This window comes from Oncorhynchus masou, chromosome 21, assembly GCF_036934945.1.
Source record: "Oncorhynchus masou masou isolate Uvic2021 chromosome 21, UVic_Omas_1.1, whole genome shotgun sequence".
NCBI lineage: Eukaryota > Metazoa > Chordata > Actinopteri > Salmoniformes > Salmonidae > Oncorhynchus > Oncorhynchus masou.
Window position 1 is genome coordinate 32,364,829 of NC_088232.1, and position 19,577 is coordinate 32,384,405.

The 19,577-nt window shown below is 45.0% G+C and overlaps 1 protein-coding gene and 1 pseudogene across 1 annotated transcript; one reads left to right on the forward strand and one right to left on the reverse strand.

Annotated features, from left to right (window-relative positions):
- Window positions 1-118: 118 nt before the first annotated feature.
- Window positions 119-4,751, forward strand: LOC135508166 (putative E3 ubiquitin-protein ligase UBR7). Its single transcript, XM_064928181.1, has 12 exons — window positions 119-207; window positions 587-704; window positions 1,200-1,333; window positions 1,480-1,540; window positions 1,637-1,732; window positions 1,946-1,999; window positions 2,137-2,242; window positions 2,523-2,665; window positions 3,563-3,760; window positions 3,977-4,142; window positions 4,270-4,331; window positions 4,556-4,751. Exons 2-12 carry the CDS (start codon window positions 588-590, stop codon window positions 4,628-4,630), a joined length of 1,212 nt encoding a protein of 403 aa, XP_064784253.1. The 5' UTR covers window positions 119-207; window position 587; the 3' UTR covers window positions 4,631-4,751.
- A 347-nt stretch (window positions 4,752-5,098) lies between these two features.
- The window catches only part of LOC135508165 (BTB/POZ domain-containing protein 7-like), a 32,833-nt pseudogene continuing 18,354 nt past the window's right edge, over window positions 5,099-19,577 (reverse strand).

Genomic DNA, 19,577 nt, shown 5'->3' on the forward strand with positions numbered 1-19,577 from the left:
GCTTGTAAGTCTACAGGTCGGTCTACAGTTGTTGTATTCGGCGCATGTGACAAAGTTTGATTTGATTTGATACAAAATAATTACGTTTCTCTTTGACGTCACAATTGCGTGACTTCACTTGGCCAAAGTCGCAGTCACAATACAGCCTGAAAAATCTTTGTTCTGTCGCAGACTCGCAAGTGTCTGTTTAGCCATTTCGCTCACCAGGTAAGGCTACTTGCAAGTAATTAGCGATATAATTAAAATAGTTATCCGCAAGTACTACTATAAAGATGACAGCGAAGCATGCTTCTAGTCGAAATATTGAACGTTAGCTAGCATAATCTGTTGTTAGCTAGCTTGTCTGACGGAATGTTTTGAATATGCCAGCAGACAGTTGGAAATTATTTTGTTGCAATCAGTCAAGGTGAGATGACTAGCAAATCGGCTACAAATGTGGCAGAATTCAAATGTATTTACACTACATTGTTTGACTTTGGCCATAGTGTTGTTTTCCTTACTCCCCCCACGTGGTCCCTGACCGAAGAATGTAGTTGTGTGCATATGTACATCCATCCATTTGAGTGGGTGTTTATTTTGTTCCAAGAATGTCTGTGAACGAGGAGCGCACTGTGACCGTACAGGACATTCTGGAAGACGAGGAGCTGCAAGAGGCTTATGCTGTGTTGGCTGGAAGTGATCCAGATAATTGTTCCTATCCCCAGGTAAAGATGCTGCCTGCCCACATCTGTATCGCCACACCCAGAGAACTGCCACTGACCCCAGATCCAGTGTGGCCTTTTGTGTCTTCTTTATGTTACTACATACAATATGCCACCAGGGACATCAACCAACCGAGCCATGACCTGTTCTCCCCACTTTAGAAGCAAGCAGTACAGGAACATTGTGGCTAAAAACTAACAGACTGGCAAATACCCCCCCCCCCCCCTCCCCCCAGTCAGCTACCTACTCCTCCTGCCGCCTCCATTTTATTTTCTTCCCCCACCCTAAACAGACAATTACCCTGCCCACTTCCCAATGGACATTTATATTTATCATTGTCACAGTTGTAAATATGTATACATTTATTTTATTTTTTATTATTTAATTCACACCTGCACTATTGGAGCTCGGAGCTTAAGTATTTCACCGTACACTGCAATTATATCTGTGACCCTGTGCATGTGACTACATATAATATCTATTCTATTGTGTTACAGGGATATGTGAAGAGACAGGCTGTTTTTGCCTGCAACACTTGCACACCCAGAGGGGTAGAACCTGCTGGGCTCTGCCTTGCCTGCACCAACCATTGCCATGATGGGCATGACATATTTGAGCTCTACACAAAAAGGTATGAACCTGATGTAAAGGGACATTCACAAATTCCAGGAGTACAAACAACAGTAAGGTTTAGGTAGCTGTTTACATTTCCATACTCATTGTAGTACTTGTTGAGGTCTTGAAATTGCTTATTTGCATCTATTTGTTTGCATGTAGGAATTTCCGCTGTGATTGTGGAAACAGCAAGTTTGGCGTGTTTAGGTGCCAGCTGAGTCCTGTAAGTGTCCTAATATCCTATCTACCCCTCAGTCATGTCATCCTGACAGCTGAAAACATTGATGCCTGATTTCCATTGTTCCTTTTCTCTTTGCAGGGCAAAGACCGACAAAACGCAAAAAATCATTATAATCACAACTTCCATGGCTGTTACTGTACCTGTGACAGACCTTACCCAGACACTGAAGATCAGGTATGGATTTGATTCCAGCATTACGCCTCCTTCCCTTTCTCCATCCCTTCACATTTTGCTATTGATGAATGAATACATGTTTTAGTTCTGTCTGAATCATAGGCTTTGTTGATATGCTAGGTCTCTAGGATTCAGTTCGTGTTGTTGAAAGAATGATGGATATGCCATTCCTCATAACAAAAACACCCTCTCATGCTTCCTCCCTCCCATAAGGTTAATGAGGATATGATTCAGTGCATCATCTGTGAGGACTGGTATCATCCCAGGGTATGTATCAAGGGGCAACATCATGATTGTTTTCAGGTGTGTTTTGAGATGTAATATTTGTTAGCTGGGATAATGGTTTTGATGCAAAGATCAGAATGATTACTTCTCCTTGACCATGTGTTCCTTCTCTGTGACAGCACCTGGGTTGTACGGTGGAAGACTCTGAGGAGCTGCAGGAGATGGTGTGTGAGACCTGCATGAACAAAGCCCCCTTCCTCTGGACATACTCCACCCACATTGCAGGTGTGTTATTCCTCCCACTAACAAAGAGTGAGAGCTCGGGATCCAGAGCTCTGGGCTTGGGTTATAACCCATCCCATACTATTTATGAAAATACATATCTTTCCATTTTGAACTAGTTAAAGATGGAAGATGTCAGTCTTCTTCATCTAGAGGTAATTTGGGCTAGGTTTTTAGTGCACAGACAGTGACGATGACTTAAACCTGATCACTATACAATGTCATGCCCTTTATGTACATTCTGCAGTTAAAACAATAGTAATGTATATTGTTGTTTTTCAAGAACCTGTGGTCAAAGTGAGCCCCTGTAAAGGAGAGGCTGAAGTCAACAAGGAGGAAGATAAGGAGCCAGAGGACAAGAGGAGTGATGAGCCCTGTAAGAACGGGGGCGAGGGGTCCTCTACCAGCCCCAGCTGTCAAGAGAAGGTAAGGAGAGCCAGGCTTTGACTTTTACAATTGCGTTTGAAACCTAGACTCCTAAGTGCATGACTCACCACTTGCACCAAGCAAATGGGAATGACATCAGGGTGAGGAGAGGAACTCTTGGCTGTGTTTTCATTGAAGGCAGACATAAACACACATCTATACTTAAGCAGACATTTGGTTAATACTGCCTGCTAAACCAATTCATACATTCTTCAAGAGTCATTCGGCTCCCGAGTGGCGCAGTGGTCTAAGGCACTGCATCTCAGTGCTAGAGGCGTCACCACAGACCCTGGATTGATCCCGGGCTGTATCACAACCGGTCGTGATCGGAAGTCCCATAGGGCGGCGCACAATTGGCCCAGTGTCGTCCGCTTTAGGGGAGGTTTGGCCAGGGTATAGGCTGTCATTGTAAAATAAGAATTTGTTCTTAACTGACTTGCCTAGTTAAATAAAAATCCACTCAGCTATTTGGTGTGATTTGCGGTGTGTCACCTGACTCCCAGCAGATGGCAGTGGAGGGTAATGTATTGTGCGGATGCAAACAGTGGACTCCTGTTCTTGTTGTGCTGCCTGGCTGCCCTCCCCTTTGGGTAATTAAGGAAGAAATTATCCATGGGACACAGATTCCCCTGCTCTGGGGACTGGCTTGGCCAGGCTTCACAGTTCAGCTTACTGTAAACAAGACTGATTTCATCAGCCCACCCTCTCATTGTGTCAACTCCTATTAGAGAGCTTGTGTGTGTTGCTTCCGCGGGATGTTGTATTTATAAAAAATAAAAAAAATAAACAAGCCCCCTGGATTATGGGATTGGTCCCTCTTTCTCTTCGTTCTCCACTAACACAATCCTGAAAAGCCTAAAATATAATGCATGTTTCCTCCCTTGCTGTCTTGTCCAGAATGAGGCTACGAATGGGAGGACTGCCTGCAAACGGACTCACCAGGAGATGACAGGCCTTCCTGTGAAGAGACAGGACAAGACTGTGTATTGCAGGCTGAGGGAGCTGAAGACACAGGGCCTGGAGAGAGCTAGGGAAGGGGCTGTGTTCTGGCCTTACCACTGGAGAGCCAAGCTGTGCACCTGCGTCAGCTGCAAGGTGGGTCACTAAAGATTCTTCTCTCTTGAGATTATGTATTTTGCCATGACTGATTTCAAGCACAGTGCAGCAACTGTGTTTTTAGCTATTTGATGTGGAACAAATAGATTGCTGTATAGACTTTACTGGTCATTCAGCACATTGTAGTGTCAGCCCTTTTAGATTGGATAAAGGTGTAGAGCTGTTTCCATTGTATGTTTGTTGTTTCTGCTCAAGAGGGCCTACGTCGATGCGGGAGTGCAGTTCCTGCTGGATGAGTCAGACACTGTCCTGGCCTATGAGAACAGAGGCACTGTAGAGCAAGGACCTGCTAGTCTTGACAGTCTGCTCATGTCAAGCCTGAGTACTCTGGACCGCGTGCAGCAACTGGAGATTGTTTACCGTAAGGATGGGGACTGTCTTTTTCATTCCCTTGTTTGGCAGTTATTAACTGTAGATGAAACCTAACACGGTGTGTTTCTTACCATTTGATGAACTGGGTTGATGAAGTAAAATGTTCCCTCATTCAGAGTTCAATGAGATGCAGACTGAACTGATGACGTTCCTACGGCAGATAGCTGATGAAGGAAAGGTGAGGAGCTGTATGTTTGTTTACTGAAGACAAAATGTCTGGTGGTAGTTTCCAAGAGGGCACATGAACACAGCATAGGAAACCAATATATGAGCAGTAGTCCATAGGTTACTTGTCATGTCAGCACTTGATTGTCATTGATCTGCTTGTGTCCAAACAATAGCTGAAGAACACTGGTCATTCACCTCTAATCCCCATTGAACCACTCCTCCCCTCTCCCTCAGGTTGTCACAGCAGAGGCCATCCACCAGTTCTTTGGGGAGCTGATGTCCAGGAAGAGGCGGCAAATGAACAGCTGATGTCATTCTGCCCCTCAGCGGCGTTGTCTATTTGTTTTTTAATGTTACTTTGGGTTCATAGCAAAACAGTTCGATGTCCCTCAAACGCCTTCTGCTTTAAATAAAAGATGCTGTTACTGAGGTTTGAAGTTGAACATTTTGCTAAAAGGTTCTTGAATGGGTCTCCATGAATTTCAAATGACATTCCTTGTCTTATGAGAAACTGAATGACAGTTAGCATGCTGGGAGAGATGCTAATGATTTTAATCATGGACATTAAGTCTAAGTTGTCGTTAGACTTTCATTATGTGACACCTGACTATGCACTGCCATTCATATTGAAGCGTGACAATTTGATGGTGTCACTGGTATTAAATGAAACAGTTCATTCAGCATACTGTGTGAAGTGATTCCACGGCTACTTGTCATCGAAATACCAGAAGGTACTGCTTTACTCAAGGTTGAACTAAATGACTAGACAGTCCAGAATTATATTGAAGCAGTTTATTTCGAAGATGCCCAAGTTCCACACTGTTATGCACCATTTGAGTTAACAGTAGAAAAATAGAACACGTAAAACCAAATACAGGGATCTACAAAAGTGTTTTACATACAGCGTACCTGTTCAATTATCAAACACAGTTCCAGAGGGTTACATTTTAAAAAGGTACCTAAACAAAACATGTACACTAATAACTAGCTACATGAGTTTTACAAAGGGCTATTTGATACAAGCTGGTAGAAAGGGCTTGCATAGGACAGTCACTTCTCAAATAACAGCCCAGCCTCTTGGCAGGGGAAGGCACTGACTTCTACAGTAAAGAGCAAACAGGATGTGGAGGGTTTTTATTCATGGGGAAACTGTCCTGGAAAATAAAGCAACTAACCAACATGGGGAGGAATCTAAAGTTTTGCATTTTTTCCCCATGAAGCAAATTGGATGGAAAAGGGTTCTCTGCCCTGCAACTTCATTATCACAATGCAGAGTGAATGAACATGTCCATGTGCTACTTAAGTAACTGCCCAGTGACCGGTATATGCCCACACCATTCCACCACAAAGCTGCTTCTGTAACAATTATTTTCTGGAAGGAAAACTATTTAAACTCATATTGTAAGTAACTATAGGTCATATTTCATAGAAATCTGGAAACACTGGGCAGTTTAAAAAACCAAATGGTATAAAACCTACAACTTCATGGTATTCCACACCAATAACAATATTAAAAACATTTCCCTAAAAGAACATTTTAATGAACAAAAATAAAAAGTTTGAGTCTGACCATCTTTCAGACTATCCTTTCTTGGTGAAATGTGGTGCTGAACACAACCTCAGTGTCGTCCACCACAGCTACAAAACAGCTGAAAAATTCATCTACAGTACCACCATTAAGATGTAATAAGGATCTGTTGTACAATATATTAAAATATTATGATTTATGCTCAGGATTACTGGATGGTAGAAATGCATGATTTAATTTAAGAATTATGCAGGTTCTGGAGCTCTTTTGTTCTAAAATAATTTATCCCCCTGCTCCCATGTGAAATGGATCGTTTCTACAGTGCAATGTTGCCTGTATCATGGGTTTGTCAGTTTGTGTTAAAGGAGACATGTGTGGCTGATCTTACAGGATCTGATGGGTGCACTTTGGTTTCTGTAGCAACAGCCCCGGTAGCTCTCATACAGTATGCCGTAACCTCCGACGACAGAGAGCAGGTCTTCGCAGGTCCAGGATCAGCCAAAAGGTGGAGTGACAGTGGTTCCATTGTACATGGGAACAACACAACTGAACAGACTGAGGACATGTGAATGGGTAGTGTTCGAGGGTGAACATTAGATTCACACAAACAACTAGTAGAGCCAGTGGTGGCGTCACGCTTGTGATGGATCCCTTATGGTCACTTCAGAAAGTGGATTAAGACTTGAATTGTTTATGCCATTAAAAGAGCAAGGTGGTTTCAAGCATATTGACCACAGCATTCTATGGTCGGTCTCTGGTTAACCATTTCAGATCAGAGCCTTGTGTTTATAGGTAAATACAGACCTGATTAAAATTGGAGTGTGTACAGTACTGAGATTATTTAGTTACCTGGAATTATTAAACTACACACACATATTCAGCTGAAATAAAACATCTCCTGACTAGCGTGTTCATTGCACCATTATTTTTCCCAGTGTACCTCAGTCCTTAACCTCTGCCCCCTCCCTCCCGTCTTGTTCCAAAAACCCCCAGGCTCATGTTTTTGAAAATACAGTGGCAAGAAAAAGTATGTGAACCCTTTGGAATTACCTGGATTTCTGCATAAATTGGTTATCAAATTTGATCTGATCTTCATCTAAGTCACAACAATAGACAATGTGCTTAAACTAATAACACACATTATTGTATTTTTCTTGTCTATATTGAATACATAATTTAAACATTCACAGTGTAGGTTGGAAAAAGTATGAAAACCTAAGCCAATGACTTCTCCAAAAGCTAATTGGAGTAAGGAGTCAGCTAACCTGGATGTTGATGAGAGCTGCCTTTCCCTATAAAAAAAAAATCCACAAAATTTGAGTTTGCTATTCACAAGAAGCATTGCCTGATGTGAACCATGCCTCGAACAAAAGAGATCTCAAAAGACCTAAGATTACAAATGGTTGACTTGAATAAAGCTGAAAAGGGTTAGAAAAGTATCTCTAAACGCCTCGATGTTCATCAGTCCACGATAAGACAAATTGTCTATAAATGGAGAAAGTTCAGCACTGTTGCTACTCTCCCTAGGAGTGGCTGTCCTGCAAAGATGACTGACTGCAAGAGCACAGAGCAGAATGATCAATGTTAAGAAGAATCCTAGTGTCAGCGAATAGATTACAGAAATCTCTGGAACATGCTAACATCTCTGTTGACGAGTCTACGATACGTAAAACACTAAACCTGAATTGTGTTCATGGGAGGACAACATGGAAAAAGCCACTGCTTTCAAACAAAAAAAGCATTGCTGTACATCTGAAGTTTTGCAAAAGTGCACCTGGATGTTCCACAGCTCTACTGGCAAAATATTCTGTGGACAGATGAAACTACAGTTGAGTTGTCAGGAAGGAACACACAACACACCATCAAAACCTATGGTTGAGGGAGCATCATGGCTTGGGGCTGCCTCACGGCCTGGGCAATTCTTCTTAACATTGAGCATTCTGCTCTGTGCTCTTGCAGTCCTCTTTGCTATCGTTGACGGAAAAATGAATTCCCAAGTTAATGAATACATTGTGCAGGAGAATGTTAGGCTGTCTGAAAATTGAAGCTCAACAGAAGTTGGGTGACGCAATAGGACAACGACCCACAACACCGAAGTAAATCAACAAAAGAATGGCTTCAACAGCAGAAAAAAAAGTCCTGACCTCAACCCGATTTTAGATGCTGTGGCATGACCTCAAGAGAGCAGTTCACACCAGACATCCCAAGAATATTGCTGAACTGAGACAGTTTTGTAAAGAGGAATGGTCTAAAATTCCTCCTGACCGTTGTGCAGGTATGATCTGCAACTACAGAAAAAACATTTGGTTGAGGTTATTGCTGCCAAAGGAGGGTCAACCAGTTATTAAATCCAAGGGTTCATACACTTTTTCCACTCTGCACTGAATGTTTACACGGTGTGTTCAATAAAGACATGAAAACGTATAATTGTTTGTGTGTTATTAGTTTAAGCAGACTGAGTTGGTCTATTCTTGTGACCTAGATGAAGATCGGATCAAATTTTATGAACAATTCATGCAGGAATCCAGGTGTTTCCAAAGGGTTCTTGCCTTCGTGAAAGTATTCAGAACCCTTGACTTTTTCAATATTTTGTTACCTTACAGCCTTATTCTAAAAAGGATTCAATAAAAAAAATCTCAGCAATCTACACCCATTACCCCACAATGACATTGGAAAAAACAGGTTTAGAATTTTTGCAAATGTATTACATTTAAAAAAAAAATACTTTATTTACATACGTATTTGGAACCCTTTGCTGTGAGACTTGAAATTGAGTTCAAGTGCATCCTGTTTCCATTGATTATCCTTTAGATGTTTCTACAACATGATTACCAACTGTGGTAAATTGTAATGATTAGACATGATTTGGAAAGGCACACACCTGTCTATATGTAAAGGTCCCACAGTTGACTGCATGTCAGAGTAAAAATCAAGCCATGAGGTCGAAGGAATTGTCTGTAAAGCTCCAAGACAGGATAGCGTCGAGGTACAGATCTGGGAAGGGTACCAAAAAATGTCTACAGCATTGAAGGTCCCCAAGAACACAGTGGCCTCCATCATTCTTAAATGGAAGACGTTTGGAACCACCAAGACTCTTCCGAGAGCTGGCCGCACGGCAAAACTGAGCAATCGGAGGAGAAGGGCCTTGGTCAGGGAGGTGACCAAGAACCTGATGGTCACTCTGACAGAGCACCAGAGGTCCTCTGTGGAGATGGGAGAATCTTCCAGAAGGACAACCATCTCTGCAGCACTCTACCAATCAGGCCTTTATGGTAGAGTGGCCAAACATAAGCCACTACTCAGTAAAAGGCACATGACAGCCCACTTTGAGTTTGGTAAAAGGCACCCAAAGACGCTCAGACCATGAGAAACAAGATTATCTGCTTTGATGAAACCAAGATTGAACTCTTTGGCCTGAATGCCAAGAATCACGTCTGGAGGAAACCTGGCACAGTCCCTACGGTGAAGCACGGTGGCTTCGGGACACGTCTCTGAATGTCCTTGAGTGGTCCAGCCAGAGCCGGACTTGAACACAGATTGAACATCTCTGGAGTCCTGAAAATAGCTGTGCAGCGATGCGCCCCATCCAACCTGACAAGCTTGTAGCGTCATTCCCAAGAAGACTCAAAGCTGTAATCGCTGCCAAAGGTGCTTCAACAAAGTACTGAGTAAAGGGTCTGCAAATATTTGTTTTTGCTTTGTCATTATGGGTTATTGTGTGTTGAATGACAAGGGGAAAAAATCTATTTAATCAATTTTAGAATAAGCCTGTAACATAACAAAATGTAGAAAAAGTCAAGGGGGCTGAATACATTCTGAATGCTCTGTATATCAGAGACTGAAGAGGCAGCACAATGACTGCCTCAACAGATCTACTTCCTGTCTGATCTGAACTAGCCTGAGCCTATTACTTATCAGCATTTCTGTGTAACATGCAGCACTAGAAAGGGGAAATCAAATGTAACCAGTCAGGTGAGGTACGTACTGGAGGAATGCTACAGGAAGAGAGAGGAAATACAAATGAGAGGAGCAAGAAAATGTTTTTACACGATTTTATCATGAAGATAACGCTGATTGAAGCTATGTGCTGGTGTTAACTAGTTTATACTGAGATCCTATTTATACATCTCCCAGTTAAAATATATCCTGAGGACTACAGTCCATATGTATATTATATATCCTCGGCACATCTGAACTACATTTCATGGTTACGATCATAGTAACGTCTTTGTTATGATCTTCTTTATGATAAGATCTTTGTTCCTGATTCCCACAACTTTGAGGTCACAACAAACCTGTGGTGCAACAAGGCTCAAGGGAAATAGGCAAAACCCCTCCCAAACAGTACTGCTGGAGTTATATTGTAAAACTGCAGCATTGAGGTTGGCTTCACCAAGCTTCAATACAACAGTCTGACAGTCACTGCTGTTTCTCTAACTAACCTACAGTCCTGATGCTGCTTATCTGTAGCACTCAGAGGAGACGTGGGGTGAAGACAGCACTGTCATGGAGAAAGGCCTGGAGGAGGTAGGGTACTTACACACACACACACACACACACACACACACACACACACACACACACACACACACACACACACACACACACAATAAATAGAAATCATTAGCCACCCCTTCACACACACTCATTAGTGCTTTGCTGTCCATGACAGAGGGTTGTTTCCCTCACTTTCCCTTTTGACAACTCAACCCCAGGTCCCCCCCGAGGGTTATAGTGCAGACTTCTTGTAAGGGTAGTCAGGGTTGTTGGGTGACCTGCGTTCTCTGCTAGCCTCCTCGCTAATACTGTTCCTTTGTGGCTGCTGGGCCCCTGAACCTGGGGACTCGCCAGTAACCGCCATCTCCTTCGGGCCTTCCCTGTGGGCCGACGACCGCTCCTCATACCCGTCTAGGTTTCCACTGGGGGAGCCACACAAGTTGCCAAGACCGTGAGTAAGGTCGGTCTCATTGTTTGATCGTCCTCTGGGGATGTGTCCTTCCCCAGCCTGGGGACCAGAGGGATTAGCCAGAGCTCCATCCTGCCACTGGGGGGGCAGGCCTAGGACGTCCAGGCGCAGGGGGTCAGAGCGTGCCTCAGCTGGCCGTCCCTGGCTGTCAGACATGTAGGAGGGAGGGTGGCTGGAGGAGCTGTGGCTGTAGAGGTCTGGCCCTGCGTATGGGGGCAAGGGGTGGCTGGATGTTGCTGTGGTTGGTCGGCAGGAGAAGTCATACAGATCAGGGAACTCTGCCTGGGCCTCCAGCTTTGGCTCTGGAGCGTGCCTCTTACAGGAGTGACCATGACTGAGGCTGAGGCGAGTGGAGGGACATGGGCCGGGGGGGAGGTGTGGGGCCGGGTGGGCCATGAGGCCATGAGGGTTGTGACCGTCCCTGTCCCCCATATGGTGCTCCCTCAGGGTCATGACAGAGACACCCAGAGCGATATCTGGCATGAACTCCCTCATCACAGGCTCCATGCTCAGCTGGAGAGACAGAGAGATGCACACCAACACGGCTAGTTATACATGATCACAGCACAATACACTTCTACAGCTACAATGACCAAAAGCAACAAACACAGCATGACATGTGGACCTTCACCTGTGGTTCTGGGAGCAGGGCTCGGCCCTTGGCCTGGGGGTTGCTGCAGTCTGGAGGTGGAGGCCTGGGGGCGGAGGGGTAGTCTGGGCTGCCATGTTTGGCTGTGGTGTGGCGCTGGAGCAGAGTGTGGTTACAGGGGTAGGAGAAAGAGCGGGTGGGGGGTGGGATGGGCACACGAGGCCTCCAGGCCCCCTTCAGCTGGGCACGGCTGGGGGTAGCAGGGGGGTGGTATGGGGGTGGTGGGGGAGGCAGTGGGGGTGAAACCCAGCCAGGCCCTCCAGATCTGAGAACATGCTGTCCATCGCTGGGCTGCTGTTGACCCGACAACGACCTGCCTGGCGCAGGGCAAGAACAGGACTCTCGTCTCCAAAACGCTCCTCTGGGAAAAACTTGTAAGGGTTCTGACAATAAACAAACAAAACATTTAGCATCCCAAAAACCTTCTACTATAACACACACACACACACACACACGTTATTACGTAGTACACTAAGTGAGTGATACTTTTGTCTTTCAGGGAGGTCCTTAGGACAGAGGTCTCCCTCTAACAAGTCGACAGCCTGGTCCTCCCTGTACCCTACGGAGCTTCCCCCTCACCTGCAGTAGCTCAGTAGCCCCGTCTGCCAGGCCAAACTCCCTCAGCACACGCAGCTGCAGCTCATAGCTGACGGTGGGCCCCTCGCCACAGTTGAGGGCGTAGGCCCTCTGGACCTGGTCGGTGTGACTCAGCTCCTGCAGCCTCTGGACCATCTCCTTAACCACCGCCAGTCTGGGTACTGACAGGACACACCGAGGGTTGGTGGGCCATGTCAACGTTTCTAATGTTATACTAAATGGCTTCCTTATTGGCACCAGTCTTCTCCTCTTACCTGGGATCTCATTGGCTACCACGGACGGAGCAGTGGTCTGGCTGCTGGCCCTCTGTTGATGGTTGATCATGTGACAGCACTGTGGCACGGCGTTGTTGACCATGTAGAGGGTGTCTGGCACGTTGGACATGCGCACCAAACGTAGACGCACCAGATCTGTCTGTTCCACCATCATCTCATCCAGCACAGACTGAGTGGAGGAGGAGACGGGTTAGGAGTCGGTCATACCCTGGCCTGACCCAAACCCTCTCACAGAGATGAGAGATAAAATACTCTCCGTTAACCAGCAACCCCTCGATGCGGAGTGTCCTACCTTGGCCTCCTCCACGTATGGAGAGAAGAGACGTGGTCGCACATAGATGCCAGCGTTCTTCTGCCGTAACCACGAGTTGGCCTTGCCCCCCTCAGTCGTGGGCAGCATGTCCGAGGGAGGGGTGCTGATCAGACCCCTCTTTGTCTGTGAATGGAAAGAGGGTCATTTAAAGAGAACACACCAAGAAGGTCAGGTCAATCAACAACTAAGCCATTAATAGGGAATAAATGATAGATTGCACGATATGTATTGGCAGCAATCAGAAACTGTATTGAAACATCCATATGACGCGTCATCCCTGACTACTAACCGCGTCAGAGAGGACGTCGCTGTTGGCAGGGAGGATGTGCTCAGTGCGGATGAAGGGGAGCAGGGGGGACAGGATCTCCTTCAGCTCCTCCACATCCAGGTCCTTCCTCTTCACCCCCCGCTTGTTCACGCTGTGGGCTGTTCCGCTCAGCACGTTAGGCTCTGGGAAAAGAACCCGCCCACAAAACACACACAGTTAGTAGTGATTCTATATATAATTATGTGGTTAGTAAGGCCAACACACACTCGTTATTTTTTATCGATACAGTATTTTTCCAGTCGGGTTCAGAGCCACACAAAAACAAAAAAAAATACTGCGATCTACGATCGTGGTGCTTCAGTCTCCCATTTTTACGGATAAAACTTGGAAAACTAAACGATTTTATAGTCTTTTCGTGTATTTTGGAGGCGCTGGTACTGTAGGTGGGTGCTTTTCCAACAGCCATTAGAAGGCCTGTTCGGAGGGTAATTACAGAGTGTATCATCTTACCCCGGTCTGCCATCCTCTTAATAAGCTGCTGCTCGCCCCACTTCACAACGTACTTGAGAATGTCCTGCTCACTCGCCTGTGAAAGAGAGAGAGAGAGGGAAGAGGGCAGGGGAGGAGGGCGAAAGAAAAAAGATAGCGTGATGAGAGGGGGATGGTGATAGGGAAGGAAAGGTGTAAGGACAAGGTTAAACATTGTAGTGTGGAGCAACATCTGAAGAGGCGGTTCAGTGAGGAGACTTGAATATGTGTTTGATGGTGTGACACGGTGTAGTGGTGGCTGAGAGTTGTACAGTATTTGTCTGATTGGATTACAACGTTTCACCTCAGCCGTCCTGTGCGACACCCAGGGAGCTTGGCACAGCAGAGCAGACCAAAGCTCAGTTTCAATTAGTGGCCATGTCAGAAGGCAATGCCTCCAGGGAACGTTTTCACTCCGTCTGTACTCCAGACGCTGTGTGTTTGGGTTTGTGTTTATGCAGCCGTGTGCGTGTTGCCACTCTTCACCAAATAATTGTCAACCCAATCATGCCCGAGCTGCCTCGCAGACGGGAGGAACTCTGGGGAGGTGAAAGGGGGAAATTCTAAAAAGACAGTTACATTTCTGTAACCAAAGCACTGACTACGGAGTCATTTGGACAGGATTAAGGATGGGTATTTTAAATGTTTTGACTCTTCAAGTACTTGCATAGTACTAGTGGAAAAATATATGTTAACATTTATCTATATTCCAACAGTGCGCAACAATGCCTAATTTATCATAACCATTACAGATAAATTACAAATTGCCCCATACAGTACATACATAGTGTCACGACTTCCGCCGAGGTTGGCTCTCCTGCCTGTTCGGACGGTGCTCGGCGGTCGTCATCACTGTCCTACTCGCCACTACCGATCCCTTTTTCGTAAATCTGTTGGTTTTGTCTGATTGGTTTCACCTGTGTGTATTTTAGTTAATTAGTGTCCTTATATGTAGTAGGTTGTCCCGCCCTTGTTTTGTGCGGGATTGTTTTTGTCTTCATGTCATTTGGTGGAGTTCTTGTGTTTTTATTCTCCGGTCTATTATGATCCTGTGTTGGATTATTCACCCTGTGTGTTGGGTTGACCGTCGTCTTTTGTGCATCGGAGAATAAACTGTCAAATCACTGAAACCCGCTCTCTGTGCCTGATTCCACCCACCTTGGTACATCGTGACACATAGTCAATAAATTTAAAAAACTATTTAGGATTCATTTATTGAAACTGTAATATCAACTAGTTATATTATAATGGAACACAATCTTCTGGAAGGCAGTAACCTCAGCATTGGCGCTTGTAGAAACCTATGGTTCAATGGCATAACATTGTTCAGTTCATTTAGCAGACAGGAGGCTCTTATTTCCAGAGCCATATTCACAGTCAAGACACACATGTTATAGTAAAAAACATGTAATATAACAGACTAAAATAGAACAGAATATTTTTCCAAAAGTTGCCAGTGCGAAGTGATGCGCATTTTGCTTCTGGAACAGGTATTCCCAATGAGCGATCATTTGAAACGGGGCTCAATTTGGTAAGGATTTCATGGTTACGAACCAAAAATTGGTCTACTTTTCGATATACAGACGTTCGATTTAGTTTATTCTGACTGTTCTTTGGAATTTTCCACATGGATGAATAATTCCACACGGAACACTGCATGGTGATGAATTATGGCCTCAGTTTTGTGAGAAGCCTACGCTCAGTCTTTATCAAACTCACGCGTTTGCAAATGTTCAGTGTGGAACGTGTCTGTCTGTGTTCAGGGGGTTATAGCCTAGGCTAACCAATTCTAAATGACACTAGCAGTTCGCAAAGAAGCTAAGTGGAGAATAAACAGGATGCAATTTTTCCATAAATGCAACTCATTGTTGAAACACATTTTCCCAACTTCAATCAACCAGTCAATTTTAAATTGGTGAAAGGTGACATCATTTGGCAAGGAATGTAGCTTGTGTATCCCATCATTTAGATATGTTTTTTATAGCCATTTATTTCTGTAGGCCTAATGGGAGCTTGCGTGCAAACTCAGCACACGTCTGTTGAGGGAGCAGTCAGAACGCATTTGAGTGATTGAGAAACAGAGGGGAAAGGGAATTTAAGGAGAATAACTGTGTGATACTTGGCTTGGTTTCTTTTTTGTTGTGCCCCGCAAATACACATGCACAACTGGAACACTTGAGTCAAACCAAAATAACGTAATCTTCAAGACAACATTAAAACAATTTTTTGGGACAAAATGTAACTTGTCCAGTCGGGCAGTCCCGAAAACCATTCCACCAAATAGTATTAAAGAAAGAAAAATATCTGATAGATAGTTTTGTAAGTCTGTTCGAGTACTCGATTACACATGCCCATCCATGACAGGATACAATCTTAGGAGTCTGTGGAGATGCATCCAGTTCAATCACACACACAGCGGCGTGGGTATCTCACCTGTAGGTAGTCTGACTGGATAGCGGTGAGCAGGTGCTCCTTGCTGAGCTCGTAGAGTACGTCAGAGGTCACGACCTGGCTGAACTCCTCACACAGGAAGTGTAGGGCCTGGCGGTGGACCCACTTAGAGCCGTAGGGCTGAGAACTCCATTTCAGGATGGGAACCAGGCAGTCCAGGGACAGGCTCTCCACCACAATGTCCTCACAGCCTGGGTGAGGAGACAGGAACACAGAGCACAGGGGTCACATACCTCCAACACTCATATCACAGAGTGAACAGCATCTTTAATAGCCTGGTGGTCCAGTCAGTCTGTGCTTCAGCCAACCCCTCTCTGTGTCATGCCAAATATGTATTGCTTGAGTTGGCTACAGCACAGTATGGGCCCAGGCTACATTTTTGTAAATCTATTGTATGGGAAGTCATACCCTGTCAGAACATTAGTAAGAGTATTAATGGGTGACTTAATTGAACCATAAATATCCATCCACACAGTCACGCAGTGGTCACTTCTGGAGCCATTCAGAAGCCTACAGTAGTTTCCCTCCTATTCATCACTACGGGGAGCACTCCCCCCTTTCCCCCGGCACCCCCCTCCATGAGTTTCCTAAATCAGAGCACATACCAGAACAGCAGGCAGTGGTTTAACACTGTTACACACAACCCCACAGAAATGCCTTTGATACCTTCACGTGCTCCAGTCACTCTACCTCCCGTTCACCACACGAACACAGCAGCCAGAGGGAAGTATGCCGCACACACACACACACACACACACACACACACACAGTATACACACACACAGAAAACACATGCTCTCATGCCTTTATTTACCTAGGCAAGTCAGTTAAGAACAAATTCTTATTTTCAATAACGGCCTAGGAACAATGGGTTAACTGCCTGTTCAGGGGCAGGGGTTTGAACTTGCAACTTGCAACTTTCCGGTTACTAGTCCAACACTAACCACTAGGCTACCCTGCCGCCCCAGCACACACACACACATTAATCAAAAACAAATTAAAAGTTGCAGAGGGTTATTAATTATTACTTGATATACTGTAGCCATTTGAACACATCTTGGGTGAAATGGAATTTCAGAAATGGCTATAGTGGCAGTCGCAATTGAGATAGAACTAAAATAAACATCAAACAATCAAATTACATCAACTTGGATAGGAAACTAGTGCATGTCCACAAGGGTACATAAATAATTTGGCTTCACGTTTTGACAGTCAACTCAGTGGAAAATGAGAGCAGGCAGTGCGATGCCAGTGATAGAGGCACAAAGTGTGCCTCTGAGGCAGACGGAGATACTGGTCTGCTTTGAAGTGGCCCCTGCCCAGGCCCCATACTGCTGGCTCTGTCTTTAGCTTGTGGAGAAGAGCGGAGCAGGCTGCCCTGCCCTAGGCTTAGCTGGGTTATGAGCTCCAGTACCAGTGCTCCTCTGGGACTCTTATCTGTGGGCTGCGTGAGATCTGCTGCACTGCCTTTCCCTTTGAATCTGCACTCTGGGAAATTGGACACTGACGCTCAGGGAGATGACGCCTGCCCTCCTCTTTAAAAAAAATGTGTTTTTCCCTCCTTCAACCGACACACACAGTTAAAGATACATTTTCCTAGATTTTTGGTCCCTTCCTTTACTTTTATTAGCTAGTCAGAGCGATAAACGCAGGATGGAAATCCTGTGTCGTTAAGAGGACAGAAATGTGGACGCAGACATTTAGCCTTTTTATCTTCCATAAACAGCCTGAAGTGGGAATAGATGCCACACTTCCTTCCTTCCCCTCTCTGTATTCCGCTCATTCTATCCTAATTTCTCGCACTCTCTGAGCAGGGGTAGACACGTAGAGAGAGACACACACACAGACAGGTAAAGCTTCCCCAGTGGAGACCAGCAGCACATGAAAGCAGACAGCTCTGTTCTCTATTAGCCCATTAGAATGCATAGCACCATTCAGCCCCTTAAAGCTCTGCACCCTTATTATGAGCCGGAGACTAGACTGGGCATTATATCTAATACTTAAGCCATTTCCCCTTCCTCCTTCCCCTCTCTCTCTCTCTGGCACTATGCATTCACTGCAGCCTAGCAGACTGACTAGAATATCAACACAATGAGCATTATGGCAACTGCATCCGTGAGACGGCAATAACTGAGGATGTGTGCTTGCTGTTTTTTTTAGCTCCATGTTTATGAAACAACGTTTCCAAACCCACTTAAGACATCAGCAGCACTCAGGACCAGTAAACACTGTGGTGGACTTGAATCATGTCTGATTACTCAAGTAACTAGAGCTTAATTTTTAGCGGAGGTCTCAAACAAAACAAAAAGGAAGGAGGAGAGACTAAAGAAGAATGATGGACTTCACTCCGACTGCCTGAGGTCTAAGGCCAACTTCCAAGCAAACCGATTGCCGGGAAGCAACTGGAAATCCCCCTCTGCTTGGAACAATTAGGGTTCACTCATGTAATAGGTCAAGTTCTGCCTGTAACCAAAGATATGATTGATCAAACAGCAATATCACAGACCAAGACTCCTTAAACGTAACAGGACGAAGTTGAACAGCTGACAGATTCTCCTAATGGAAGGTGCTATGACAGAACTAAGGCTGTTTGTCACACAGGGCCTATCAATAGCCTCTTAAATGCAATGGCAAGTTTAGATATCAATTCTGATCCCATTCACTACCACTCAAACACTTTCACATCAGCAAGCAACTCTGAAGACTGACTAACGTTATTCATTGCCCACCCAAGGTGTGGTCATTCAAGGTATTAGTCAATGACTAAAACTTACCGCACAGGAATCATGATTGTAATGGCACGCATGTCTCCACAGATGATTCATTACTCTCCCGCTCTGTCTGTCTGTCTGTGTGTGTGTGTGTGGCTCTCACGGTGTTTGAAAAATGAATTAGGGTTTTAATATCGGCCAGGGTAAGTGAGAGTAAGTAAAAGAGTGAGTGAGCGATCTCTGGCTAGGGAGCTAATAGGGTTGATAACTGCTGATGGAGACGACAGGCTCTCAGATTGAATCCTACCACCAGTGAGTGTACCCCGGCCTGGACACAGCTCAATCAGATGGAGGGGGAGCAGATGAGGCACAGAGAGGAGGAGAAGGAAGGGACTGCTTGCCCGGAGATAACCCGATGTGCATGACAGCTACCCCAGGTCTATGACAGGAGGCTGAGGTCACTCAAGGTTGTCACATAGAAATTAAATCATGGGCCTTCTCAGCTCATTTGACACTTGGGTGAGCAAGAGTTTTGGCAGCCAACGGCATGCCAGTGGAGGCTCCTCACAGGAGGATAGGGGGGGACCATCCTACTCAGTGAATTTCAGAAAGATAGTTTTTTAGGTGTTTCACAATTTCCAACATTTTTAGATAAAACTATACTAATTATATTCACGTCACCAAATAATTGAATAAAACACACAGTTTTGGAATGAAGGTCTATAGTTGCCTAAACAGCACTCTGTTAGGAGCACCCCCCTCCTTGTGGTACATTGACTTCAATACAAAACTTAGGAGGCTCATGGTTCTCACCCCTTTCCATAGACGTACACAGTACACTTCCGGAGGACATCCTCCAGAACTCTTGCAGCATGAACAGACAGTTGATCAGTTTTGAACAAATTAAAAAATAAATAAATTGAGAAGCAGCAGAGAGAGAGCTATATTTTGTTGTATTTTTTTCAATAAC

What these genes read in the sequence shown, in the direction of transcription:
- LOC135508166 (XM_064928181.1), top strand. Translation starts at nt 588, where the DNA reads ATGTCTGTGAACGAGGAGCGCACTGTGACCGTACAGGACATTCTGGAA. An exon ending in ACCCAGACACTGAAGATCAG is followed by an intron (nt 1,733 to 1,945) that starts GTATGGATTTGA and finishes CCCTCCCATAAG; the next exon opens with GTTAATGAGGATATGATTCA. An exon ending in AGATAGCTGATGAAGGAAAG is followed by an intron (nt 4,332 to 4,555) that starts GTGAGGAGCTGT and finishes CCTCTCCCTCAG; the next exon opens with GTTGTCACAGCAGAGGCCAT.